At 51.3% G+C, this 12686-nt stretch overlaps 2 protein-coding genes and 1 non-coding gene across 8 annotated transcripts; 1 reads left to right on the top strand and 2 right to left on the bottom strand.

Annotated features, from left to right (window-relative positions):
* Positions 1-417: 417 nt before the first annotated feature.
* On the bottom strand, positions 418-3584 carry C1QTNF5 (C1q and TNF related 5). Of its 4 annotated transcripts, none has more exons than XM_037067556.1 (3): positions 3497-3584; positions 1763-2019; positions 418-1337 (listed from the first exon to the last, which is right to left on the bottom strand). In XM_037067556.1, exons 2-3 carry the CDS (start codon positions 1974-1976, stop codon positions 820-822), a joined length of 732 nt encoding a protein of 243 aa, XP_036923451.1. In that variant the 5' UTR covers positions 1977-2019; positions 3497-3584; the 3' UTR covers positions 418-819. The 4 variants fall into 4 exon arrangements, with proteins under 4 accessions (XP_036923451.1, XP_036923448.1, XP_036923449.1 ...); XM_037067553.1 differs by lacking the exon at positions 3497-3584 and adding an exon at positions 2306-3083; XM_037067554.1 differs by lacking the exon at positions 3497-3584 and adding an exon at positions 2311-3083.
* On the bottom strand, positions 3127-9857 carry MFRP (membrane frizzled-related protein). Of its 3 annotated transcripts, none has more exons than XM_037067549.1 (13): positions 8264-9857; positions 8035-8137; positions 7805-7918; positions 7524-7685; positions 7184-7397; positions 6657-6787; positions 6399-6524; positions 6096-6172; positions 5565-5713; positions 4611-4741; positions 4334-4465; positions 3470-3597; positions 3127-3373 (listed from the first exon to the last, which is right to left on the bottom strand). In XM_037067549.1, the coding sequence occupies exons 1-13, from the start codon at positions 8315-8317 to the stop codon at positions 3149-3151; spliced, it is 1746 nt and encodes a 581-aa protein (XP_036923444.1). In that variant the 5' UTR covers positions 8318-9857; the 3' UTR covers positions 3127-3148. The 3 variants fall into 3 exon arrangements, with proteins under 3 accessions (XP_036923444.1, XP_036923445.1, XP_036923446.1); XM_037067550.1 differs by having other exon boundaries at positions 4611-4675; XM_037067551.1 differs by lacking the exon at positions 8035-8137 and having other exon boundaries at positions 7524-7918; positions 8264-8330.
* Positions 4976-5082, top strand: LOC119001950 (U6 spliceosomal RNA). The gene has a single exon (XR_005069654.1). It is a non-coding gene; the product is annotated as a U6 spliceosomal RNA (small nuclear RNA).
* Positions 9858-12686: the final 2829 nt, after the last annotated feature.

The raw sequence follows: 12686 nt of genomic DNA, 5'->3' as shown, positions 1-12686 counted from the left end.
GAAACAGCCTTCCAGTCAGTCCAGTCATCAAGGGACCAGCAGAAAAGTAAGCAAATAGCAGAAAAGTCATAAATTAAAATCCCTGAATCCTTATTTGTTGATAAGATGGGGTGTGTGTGTGATAAAAGTAGCACCTACCCAGTTCATGTGACATCTCTGAGTTAGAAAAAGATGTCCAGAGCCCCGCACCAGGAGCATACCCTCCTCAGCTAGGTACTCCTGTTCACAACCTACACAGGGGCAACTTTTGAGCGGCCTTTCATTCACTTGGGTCTGCCTCCTGTATCTCCTGCCCCTTAGCTCATCTAGCCCGAGCCCTCCCTTCTCCTCCTTCTATCTTGCCCCTTCCCCCATCCTCAGAATGAGGGCATCCTCCCCACTAAAGAACGGCTGAACCAATTGGAGGGTTTTTTTAAAATTAAGATTTATTGAATGGTCTCTAAGAAAACGGCCCAGGAGAAAAGGGAAAAGGGAGGATTCAGCGAAGCAGACCAGGAAGAGAGCACCTGTCCTTGGGGTTCTGAGCCAGGGTACCTACACCTGCCAGCACAGCGCACTCCTTTGGTCTTGGGCAGAAATCCAGCCAGTTTCCTGTGCTGCAAGCCCTGATCTCAAATAGCCTCTGTCCCCATTCCCTGACAGCAGCAGGTCTGGACAGGCCACCATTGGCCCTCCTAGTCATTCACAATATTCCAGGGGGCCAGCCTTCACCCATGATGTGGCTAACAGGATGGCGCTCCAACCCCCCCCCCCCCCCCCCCCCCCCCCCCCCCCCCCGCCTTGCAGTGAGAAAGTGTAGGCTCACTTTCCAGCGAGCAATCAAGCGAAGACAGGGGAGTTGTGCCAGTCAGAATACACCAGAAATCCAGAAAAGGTGCTGTCCGTCTTGATGCTGGCATAGATGCCAATGTAATCACCAACACCCACCTGCACCCACACCTGGTCCTCGGGCTCCAGCCTTACCACAGCACCCCCGGAGAGAGAGGCTGGCTTGGGCCATCCCCCAAAAAACTGGAAGAAAGAGGCGATAGACTCGCCATTCTTGACCAGATCAAATTGCAGGCTAGTCCGGTAGACGGTGGCGTGGACTGCGAAGTAGTAGACCCCTGGTACCTGGCAGGTGAACTTGCCAGTGGTGGCATCGTAATGACCCTGCTCGTTCACCAGCACCCGGTCGAAGGGTAGGGGCGTGTCTAACGGCGGAGGTATTCGGCTCTCAGAGCGCTTGGCACTGAAGGCGGAGCGTGGAGGCACCGAGCACTGCCCCGCAGGCCCAGTTGGCCCCATAGGGCCCGCCTCTCCTCGTGGACCAGGCTCCCCACGGGGCCCCAGTAATCCTGCGGGGGGGGGGGGCGAGGGTAAGGGGAGAAGTTCGGGTGAGTGCAAGGGCCGGTCCACCCGCAGAGACGTCCGCAGAGGGTGTCTCTGAGGAGCCTCCCTGTCCTCTCTAAGCTCCCCACTCCAAACCTCCCCTCTTGTCCTGCCCGGCTCACTAGCCTCTCTCATCCCCTCCACCCCGTAGTCCTGCGGGGCTGGGGCATATCTGACGCGCTGGTCAAAGAGGGTCCCAGGGGTCCTGATCCCTCGGGCTGAGTCGCTCTCTCCTATTTCTTCCCAGGGCAGAGCGTGAATGGGCGGGATCGGAGCGGCGCCCCCTGGCGGGAATTCTGAGCCCTGCAGAACTGGAACAGGGCCAGAGAACTGGAGCAGACCCTAGAGAACAGGGCCCCTGCCAGCTCCGACGTAGCTGTGGTGCTCTTACCCGGCCTCCCGCCCTCGCCTTTCTCTCCCGGAGCCCCGGGCGAGCCGTCTCGACCATCTCGACCATCACGGCCAGGAAGGCCCTGACTGCCGTGTTGGCCCGGCGTGCCTGGAAGGCCAGGGTGCCCTGGGCACAGGCTGGGAATCTTGTTGTCGTCCAGTGGGGGTGAGCCAGCCGCCAGGTCCAGGAGCAGCAGGGCGAGGAGCGGCCTCATGGCGCTGGCACTGGGAACCCGAACGTCGGGGTCCTCTTGTAGTCTGTGGGCCGGGCAGGACAGGAGTTGGGCCCAGAATTCTGGGGCCTACCTTGCCCTCCACCCCAGGTCAGCCGAGTAGATCCCCCCCCCCCGCCCCGCCCCATATCCCTGTAGCTGAGCAGCTGCGGGAACGCAAAGAAATGGGGTGCCCATAGACCCGAGAACCTTGAGAACACGGCTGAGAAGGAAGGGAGAGGCCGGGCTCCTCCCTCTACCCCCACTCTAGCCCGAGCCTAGTCTTTCTCACAGTCCCCTCCCCAATCCTCATTCCCTTCCACCAGGCTCACCCCACCTTCCCGGCTCCCGGTGCGGCTCCCTCTCTCTATGGCTTCCCTCCAGGCGCTTGTTTCTTCAGACCCTCCAGCTGACCTCTGCTCCTGCCTCTGCGCTTCCCTCTAGCCGGGTGCCGGGAGCCCGCGAGGTCCCCCTGGTCCTGCTTGGTTCGCTCTCTGCCTGCTCTGCTCTGCTCCTCCCAGACTCCAGAAGGAAACCAAGAGCCTCCCGCCGGGAAATAGCAAGGAAATAACTCGTGGTGTGCCAGGCGTCCGGCCAAACTTTGGAGGGAGAAAGGAGGAGGAGAGAGACTTGAAGCCGGACACAGAGAGTCAGGACGGTGAGACAGACACTCAGGGCACCTATTGCTCCAAGGAGCGGAGAGGAGTGAGTGACAGAGACTAAGGACAAGACTCAAGTCCAGGAGAAATATAAGCTGAGAACTGAGTGAGGAGAGTTTTAGAGGCAGATAGCTGGGTACCCAGGACTTAGAACAAGGCCTGCCACATTACTAGAGACTCATTGAATAAATGAAAAAGAAACCTTGAAAAGCAGGTGCAGAGGGAGAAGGCAGATGATAGGAAACAGGGGTTTGGGTGGGAAACAGTCTAGGCTGTCAATGGCACAGCTTGGAGCCAGGCCTGTTTCCAGTGGCAGCTGGGTCTAGTATAGAGTTGAAGAAGGAGCTGGGAGAGTGGGAGGGTCTCACTAGCCTGGCTGAGGACTTCTCCCCTTCTCGGGAGGCCCCAGAGAGGATGGACAAAGTTCCATGCTGGTCCCCCTTCCTTTGTTGCCCTGCCTGCCCACCCTGATAGGCAAAGCAGAATGGGCAGGCAGAGGAGGAGTCTACTTCAGGATCAGGGCTGGGCACAAGACCCCAGGCCAGCTGCCTCAGGCAGCCTGTTGCAGTTGAAAGGCCAGGGGATACCCAGTAGTGCCAGACCAGACTGGCACTGCCGCTCTGTCTCCTGGCAGACAGAGCGGCAGGGGGGAAGAATACTGCCTAGTGGAGTGCAGTGGGGCACCAGCAGCCCGCAGAGGAGCCTCCGGAAATTCTGGTAGCAGGATAGGTTTGTCAGGCTCTGTGGAAAGAGATCAGCCCTCAAGCACCTGCACCACAGGCTCCCTCCCCTTCCTGGGGGTGGGGGAAGGTCCCTTCTTATCTCTTCCCAGAGCACCTTGTAACCTCTGAGGACCTCCATCACCTCCTCCTGTGTGGCCATGCCCACCCAGATGTTAGGGAAGGCCGTGGTGTTGTAGCTTAGCCCGATGCACATCTCCACTTGGATGGGCTCACAGGCCATCTCTGCAGGAGTAGGAGGGGAGGGTCACTGTGGGGACCACCTGGCTGTGTAACCAGGAGCAAGTCACCTAATCACTCTACTGGGTCAGAAGGGGGTTGTTGTGAGAATCAAAGGAGATAAAATGGAGAGATGCTTTACATATTTTGAGGATTCTGTTATCCTCTAGTAGGGGTGTCCAACCTTTTGGCATCTCTGGGCCATGCTGGAAAAAGAAGAGTTGCCATGGGCCACACATTAAATACATTGTGACATGTGATCACATACAAAAAATGTCATAATGTTTTAAGTAAATTTACAATTTTGTGTTGGGCTGCATTCACAGCCATCCTGAGCTGCATGTGGCCTGCAGGCCACAGGCAAGAAAGCCCTGCTAGAGCCTGCTCCAAACATCATTGGCCAGCCCTGGGCATCATTCAGGCACCTCTTTGATCTCAGGGAGCATGGGACACCAGTATTAGCAGAGACCACTCAGCATCTAGAAGGAACTTCCCTGATTGCACCTTCTTCTTTGAGGTGGGCTGTGGAGAAGGGCTTTCTGTCTTTCTGTGACTAGACTGGACTGGTTCTTGAGATTCCCATTTAACTTGGGGGTGACACAGGACTCTGTGAAGAGTCAGGATGGTGAATCCCTCCATCAGGAAGGATAGGGATGGCCATTATGAAGAGTGTTATGAATGGGTACCCAGCTTGTTCAGGCCTGCCAGTCCTTGTCCATGGGCCCTGATGCAGGCTTCTCACCTGGGGATGGGAACAAGGGGCTGCTGCATTTGTCATCACTGCCGTCTGTGCAGTCTCTCCATGTGTCACACATCCACTGTAAACTCTTGCATCCTCCGTCCTGGCAGGAGGATTCTTGGGGTCCACAGGGGTCTGTAAAGCACAGGAGTAATGGCAGTGCCCTCAGATATGTCTGTCTCCCACTGCCTTCACAGTGTTCTGACCAGGATCCAGAGCCCTTCCCCATTCTCCTGGAGGCACCTCTACTGTGCACACCTGCTTGTGGAAGGGCACCTACTCTCTGTGGCATTGAGGGCCCGGTAGATGGCTGAGAAGCCCATGCTGCTGATGCCATGGCCTGTCCTAAAGAGTACAGCCAGTTGGTGATGAGAGGAGACGAGGCGAGGGGGTAGCTGTGCTCCACAGAACCTGACCAAAGCAGAGAGCAGTCCTGGGCATGGTGGTCCTGGCTGGCGGGGGTGCACTGAGGCTGCCCACAGGCCTCACCCAGAGCTGGTGCTTTGGATGGTGCCAAAGTGGACGGCAGGCATATCTGTGACATGGAACTTAGGGTCTGGTGAGGAAGATACATGTATTCAGTAGACAAAGTAGAATACTAAACGAACTGCTTGAACTTGAGCCCCTTTAAGATGGGAAAAATCAGTGCTCACTTCGGCAGCACATATACTAAAATTGGAATGATAAAGAGAAGATTAGCATGGTCCCTGCACAAGGATGACATGCAAATTCGTGAAGCGTTCCATATTTTTTGATATACAGTACAGTATAGGGAATGGAGTAGCCAAAGAACTTATACACATGACTCATGGACATGAACAATGGTGGGGGGGATTGCCTGAGGTTGTGGGGGCTGCTGGGTAGAGAGTGGGAAAATGGGAAATGGGACAGCGGAATGGGAAAAATGGGAAAATTGGGACAATGGAAATAGCAAAATCAATAAAATATAATTAAAAAAAAGATGGGAAAAATCAGTGAGTGTTCTACTTAGGGAAGTAGAATTGGACCTGCAGGTGGGAGAAATGGGAGAGGGTTAGGACTGGGAAAGAGCCTCCTGGAGGAGGGTGATGTAAGGAACAAAGGCTTCTTTAGGGTGACAGTGAAAAGACTTTGGCATGGAGTAACCAAAGAAAATGAGGCTAAGGAGTAACTTGGCTAATTTGTAGAAAGCCATGATTGCCAGACTGTGGAGGATGGACTTGATCTTGAGCTCCTCCCTTGGCACTACGGGTACCTGCCCAGGAGGCTGAGGGCCCCTGAATTGTTGGTCTCATACACCTCCACACAGTCAGACTCGCACTCCTCTTGAGCTTCCAGGCTGAAGTTGTGGAACTGTAGTTCTATGCCATGTCCAGCGGGAACTGAGATATGCCAGGTGCAAAGCTGAGGGAGGGCACAGATGACATACTCACAGTTTCCTTAGGTCCCTATCTGGGCATCTAGGCTGAGTGCCAGAAGGCCTTCCTTCCTGCTGCAGGCTAGGCAGTGTGTGGGTGGGCACTGCCCACCCAGCTCTCATCATAAGTGCTTCTTCAGATAGGGAGGGCCTTTTAACTTGTCTCATCTTAGAGATAGGTTTACTGAGCGTGGGAACAACTGGGTATGTAGTAGGCACTTACTTAGTAATGCTCTCTTCCTGCCTGCTTGATTTCTGACCTTCCCAAGTACTAGGCAGTGTCTATCATACTGTTTATAGCCACACTAACTGGGTGCTCAGGTATGCCCATGGGTGCTACATTGCCCTCCCCATGGAGTGCTGGCTTACCTTTTGGTGAGGGTACTCCTGTAGGTAGCTGGTAGCAGAGAAATTTCCGTGGAGCCCAGTCAGGTTCCCCCCACATCCTGTAGAGAGGAGGAGGCATTCATGAGTTGGCCAGTATCTGTGCCTTTGCCCAACAGGCCAACATTAACTGTAGAGGAGAGTTTTTGTCATGCCTGTGGGAAGCAAGTTCTAGGCCAGAAGAATTACCAGGCAGATATGGGGCTGGGCCAGAGCTGGAGAGCTCAGCCTGAACCTGGATCGGATACCCGAAGACAGCACCCACCCTGAGGCTGGTGGGGCCCATACCTGAGAACTGGGCACTGCAGTTGTTCTCGTCACTGCCATCAGCACAATTGGCAAAACCATCACACACTGAGTCAGGTAGCAGGCAGATGAACTGGTCACAGGGGAACTCATCATGGGCACAGTTTCCTGGATTGGGGGGTAGGCATCTAAATTCAGAAACACCAGAGTCTCTAGACATTTTGCCAGTGCTGGGAGTGACTGGAGGGGAGTGAAGTAGACCATTGACATGTAGCTGGGACATGGTGGGAAAACACTCACCATGCCCATGAGCCACAGCCTGGTACCAGCCATAGAAACCAAATCCTTCCACACTGCTGTCAGAGACGAAGGCCACCTGGAGGTGGCTGGCATTGGTATTTAGTGTGGGGGGAGGCACCCTCCCACATATTCTGCAAGAAGCCAGGTCGGGGGAATAGAGGCTCAGAGCACAGGGCCAGTCAGAATGGAGCCTGCCTGGGCCCTGCAGTCCTCTTTCCTCAAACCTGCGACAATGTAGTTAAAAAGGGTAATTTCATTTCCTAGGGAGCTCTGATCTTCCTAGCACTTGTATATCTATCCTTGCAGCATTTATTCATGGGGAAGGAGATAGGGGCTCCATTTTACAGATCTGGAAATGTGGTTAGAGGGGGGAAGTGACCTTCCCAAGGTTATATAGCAGAGCTGGGCCCAGAGGTCAAGACTCAAATTTGTCCCAGTCAAGCCTTTCCCACTGTAGCTCCCTGGCTCTACCCTCCAGACAGCGATTCAGGACAGGAGTGGGACCTCCTGGGGGCAGAGAGACCCACCTGAGGAGGGGGCCTTCAGGCTCAAGGAAGATTTCCAAGCGATCAAAAAGACAGGAAGCCATACTCTCTATGCTGAGAGCTTCAATCTTGAGCTGTATTGTATGGTTTGTGGACACCTGGATGTGCCACACGCAGTGGGCATTGGGTGGGTAAAGGCCTGGGTAGTTGGGGCTGCTGAAAAAACCACTTGGTCCAGGAAGGAGGCCCCCACAGGCTGCAGGGGTAGAGGTTAAGTTCAGAGCTCAAAAGGAGGGACCCATTTTTTCCAAGGTGCCTCTTTCTGGTCCCCCTCCCTCTGGCCATCTTGGGCCCTTCAGGAAGATCTGCCCTTAATACTCACTGGACTGGGGTGTGGGTCTCATGCCTGCCTCCTGCTGCCTTTGAGGGGTCCCGGTTGCCTGAGAGGTGGTAGTGGTCATGGTAGGAGAAGTGCCAGTGGTGGTGAGGCCTCTGGCAGGCAGTGGATGATAGGAGGCCCCAAATGGGGATACAGCCTGTAACTCTGGAGGCAGAAAGATGGGGGAGTGAGGTTCAGAGGAACTGGATCCCTGGGAGTTGGGCAGCATAGCTCATGGATTCTCATTTGAAAGCCCTTCTCCCAAGCAGGTCATGTGTACTTACGGGCCAGGATGATGGCCACCAGCAGCCCCAGCAGCAGGAGCAGCAAGCTGGCCAACAGTAGGACACACAGCCAGGAGAAATGGCAGTCTGGCTGCAGACCTCGGGGACGCCAACCTGAGGGCAGGCAGGGTAGAATTTTGAGGCTCCCTTCCCTCTGGCATCCTTTACAGTGCCTCCAGCTCTTGGACCTCTCAGTCCTACCCCCTAGGTCATGCTTGTGAGATGGTTACCATGCCAGGGAGCTCGGATGCTACAGCGGGCATCCTCCTGAAAGGCCAGTGGAGGGCAAGGTGACCCTGATTCAGGCTCAAAAGCAGGATTGCAGAATTCAGTCTGAAAGGGAAAGACTTTAGGACTGAGGGCAAGGTGGCAGCACCGCCTGGCAGGAGTGTCCACCGGGCACTGCCAGCCCTAGGCAGGCAGCTAGCATTTGGAAGAGTGGTTCCTTGTGATCCTTACCTTGCTCAGTTCTGTCGACTCCACACACCGGATGATATCTGAGCAGTCTTTCATGGCTCAAGTCTCTGCATGGCTTTCTGGAGTCCTTGCAAAAGCCCAAGACCCCCTAGGGCCCACTCCCTGACCCCAAAGCTCCTGTGCCTCCTGAGAGAATGGGCTACCAGACTAGACCAGCTCTCAGGCTACAATAGGCAGACTGGCTCAGGGTCCTGGCTACTTTGGCTTTGTGTGGGGGAAGGGGCAGCAGCCAGAAGGAATTTGCAAAGGGATGAAATGGTCCCTTAATCCAGCTCAGCTGAGAATGCTAAGGTCAATACCCTGGTGTAAGGCAGCGGTAGTAAAGGCACAGGCAGTGGCTGAGAGCACAGAGGACATGGTGCTCTCAGGTGCTCTCTGTGTGGGGGCATGATCAAATGTGTACTGAGTGAGCACTTGAGGGGTGCTGGGAGGGAAGGAGGATGTAATTCCCCAAATTCATACAGCTGGTGAGACACAGAAACAGGTGAATGTAGGACTAGGTAAATCCAAAGTGTGCTTTTTCTGATGCTCCTCTCTCACTCTACACTAGAGCCAAGGTATAAAGGAGGAAGAAAGTTGGGGAACTCAGTGGGAAGAAAAGCAACAAAGGAGACAGCTTCTGAGATCCTAAGGCAGCTCTTGTACTTGGGTGATTGCCGCAACCCCCAAGTTCTACTCCACTCACCCCCTCCCTGTAGGGCCTCGGGCTGCTTTTGTCTAAGGGGCAAGCCTTTTCTCAGACCCTCAGATGTGGACTGCATTGAGGATTTGAGGGGTCAAATGTATTTTTATAACAACACCGACATTATTTTCACTCTCAGTTGTGAGTGTACAGTGCAGTTTTCCAGAGGCTGAGTGTTGTGCGCTATCGCGACACACTGCACGCAGCAGGAGATGAGAGTACAGCTGTCTTCTGTTAAGCCAGGCATTAATGAGATTTGAAAAAATGTAAAACAATGCTACTCTTCTTACTAATTTCTTTATTTGGAAAATGTAGTTCTTTTGCTAAAAAATATTTGATCTTAGCATGTAAAGGGTTCTAGTTTTAATATGGTAAATATTGATAGACATAACCTATGTAAACAAAAAGTTCTTCGGGGTTCTCAATTATCTTCAGAGTTTAGGGGACAGATGTGAAGACAGTTCACTGGATCGGAAGATCAGAAATCAAATACTGGGTAAATTGAAGTAGCAGTACCTCCCCCTGATGGAAGGCAGGCAGGGGATTTTCCTGGAAGAGGTGGGCATTTAGTCTAAAGTTTGAGGGTTGAAAAACACTTTAATAGGCAGAACTTGCGAGTTGGTAGGGAATTCTAAAAAGGAGGGGAAGCTTAACACTGTGACTTAGGTAAGGAGCCTGGCTTGTAAGCTGTTTTAAGGAAGGACTGGCTTGGTCAGAAGTGGATCTTAGAACAGTCTGTTTGTAGTAAGACACTGGAAAGGAGGCAATAGGGAGGATGGCAGAGTAGGACCCTTCTTCAGTCTTGCCCCTCACCCCCTAGTTTCCGGGTCTATTTTTTTTTAAGATTTTATTTTTAGAGGAGAAGGGAGGGAGAAAGAGAGGAGAGAAACATCTATGTGTCAGAGAAATACCAGTTGCCTCTTGCATGTATAACCTAGGCATGTACCCTGACTAGAAAATGAACCTGCAACCTTTTGCTTTGTGGAACGATGCCCAACCAACTGAGCTGGACAAGTCAGGGCTTGTTCCTGGGTCTTTCCTAGTCTCTAGGATCCTGGAAGACTGGAAGCTCAATTCCAGTCAACACACCAGTATCTCCAAGAGGCAGGTCATGCTAAATATCAAGAAATCGGCAAAGCTCACCCCTTCCATTTGGAATGCCCATTCAGGGCCTTTACCTCACTAATTCTGCAAGATTTGGGCAATGTGATGCTGACTTTGCATTCCTAAGCCTTTGTTAAGAATGTTTTTGGGGGTGGAGGAAAGGAAGACAGAAGCATTTTGAGAGGCTAGGAGAACTAAACATTTACTGAGGATCATCCACCAAGGGAATCCTTTACAAATTTTTTAATTTAATGTATTGGGGTGACATTGGTTAATAAAATTATATAGGTTTCAGGTGCACGGTTTTGTAATACAGAATCTGTACTGTGTATTATGTGTTCACCACCCTAAGTCAAGTCACTTTCCATCATCATTTTTTCCCTTTTACCCTGATCTACCCCCCCCCCCCTTTCCCTCTGGCAATTACTATACTGTTGTCTATGAAGAGAATCTTAATGGAGTATTGATGGTGCAGCCCTGGAAATGGGGTTGAGGTGCAGAGTTGGAAATGGACATTTGTTGAGTATCAACTTTGTGCAGACACTCTCAACTCTGGGTATTGTTATGCTCAGATTACAGAGGAGGAAACTGAGGCTCAGAGAGATTAAGTAAGTAATTTGCCCAGACTGTAAAATGCCAGTCTCTTTCTGATGTTTCCTGCCTCCCATACAGGTGCTTGTTTCTGTCCACAGAGTGATAAAAGATGGGAACCCTCAGAGGGGCCCAACCCAGACCTGTTAGGGCCACGTTTACAATAGATCATGCCACTTTTGCTATTGGGTAGGTGTGGATGTATAGGATTAGGGTAGGATCCCCTTGTTATATTGCTGTTCAGTTCAGTTCCTAATAGACACAGGGTTGGAAAATGTGATGCAGAAAGTCCTGAAAAATGCTGTAAATTATTCACCCAAAAGAGTGAGTATTCAGATGGAAAGAGTACTGGATGGGAAGTCAAAATACCTGGGTTCCATCCTGCCTTTACCACCCATAAGCTCTAGTGCTTGTGTCCTTATTGGCAAAATGAGAACATGGACAAGGTGACCTCTATGTTCCTAACTCTAAAGTTTTATGGAAAAAAAGTAGTATGTATTTTTGAGCACTTGTTAAATAAAGTATATATATGCTGACATATATTTTTATACATATACTAACTTCATAAACTGGAACCAGGGAACCAGAAGTACGTAAGTCTCCTAACTTCGATCTTGAGAACTTAGGTATTTAGAGAAAAAGTGACTTAGAGTGAGAAGACTTGAATAGAGACCTTCAAGGTCCACTAGTCCAATCACCTCACAGATGAGGCACTAAGGCTCCGGAAGATGGAGGTTCTTGTTTACAGTCACATAAGGGCAGTTGCTGCGGAGCACCTCCCTCAGGGAGAGGCCTGCAGGAACTCAAGCAGAGAATGGGGGAAGAAATCCCAGTTGCTAAGAAGCAAAGCTGAAGATAAAGAAACACAGGGCAGATTTTGTTTGGGATCTGTGTAGTACTCGGACCTGTTGCCATGGAAATGAGAAAGCACAGCAGGTTAAGTACAGAAGGGAGAGCTGGTAACAAGGGTAGAGAAGTGGGCGGAGCCTCGCCCTTGATGTTACCTATAGTCTGTCTGTTCTCCAGTCAAAGACAGCAAAAATTCACACGTGGCTTCCAACTCTAGGGGAAACTATGCAAAGGAGAGGTAGCTATAGTAACTTACATTGATTTGGGGTTTACCTACCCACTTTGCTATAAGCCTAATGCCTCCATTTTTGTAGGCAATACTATTCACCTATGTTTGGGGAAAATCAGTATTTAAAATCTTATTCTGGGCTGGGCCACTCCCAGGGCAGGCCAGAGAGAAATGCTAGGGTTTGTCACTGTTTACAGTTCCTCTTTTCTACTCTTGGAAAATGTCCAGAAAAAAATGCCCCCACTACTGTCTCCCCCTATTAGGTGGAGTCTGACATCAGGTGCTGCTGTTTGGACCAGGATGCAATAGACAGGCCTTGCCCTGGCTGGTGTAGCTCAGTGGATAGAGCGCGGGCCTGCGAACCACGCAATCGTGGTTCCATTCCCAGTCAGGGCACATGCCTGGGCTGCAGGCCAGTTCCCAGTGTGGGACGCATGAGAGACAACCATACATTGATATTTCTCTCCCTCTCTCCTTCCCTTCTCCTCTAAAGATAAATAAATAAAATCTAAAAAAAAGAAAAAAGAAATAGGCCTTGATTTTTCAGTGTCAAGAAGAAAAGGCAGTTAGGAAAAATCCTGATAAAACACTGCAGGCTCAATTGGTGAAGAAGTCAGCTTCTCATGTTCTAAGATCAGTGGCAGAAATGGAAAATCTGAACAGTACTAAAAATTAAGAGAACCAAAGGAGGCAAGTCCTTGAATGTCCCAAAGAGGGAATCTCTTGAAGTGTTTAAACCTGATGATGTATTGAAAGAGGCACTTTAATAAAACCTTTAATGTAAACACAGTTGTTTCTAGGTGTCAGTGGGGCAAGTTGCAGTCTTTCATTTATCAAGGAGCATTGATCACTCAGCATCCAGGTAGAGCCTTTCTACTCTAAGAGCAAACTTTGTTTTGTATAGCTCATCACAGGTCAGAGGTACAGGCACCCAAGTCAGTCAACAGAGA

The sequence above is a fragment of the Sturnira hondurensis genome, unplaced genomic scaffold (assembly GCF_014824575.4).
Source record: "Sturnira hondurensis isolate 20B ecotype Veracruz unplaced genomic scaffold, ASM1482457v3 Scaffold0017284, whole genome shotgun sequence".
Lineage (NCBI taxonomy): Eukaryota > Metazoa > Chordata > Mammalia > Chiroptera > Phyllostomidae > Sturnira > Sturnira hondurensis.
Note: the sequence above shows the minus strand (reverse complement) of the source record. Positions and strands in the feature narration are given on the sequence as shown.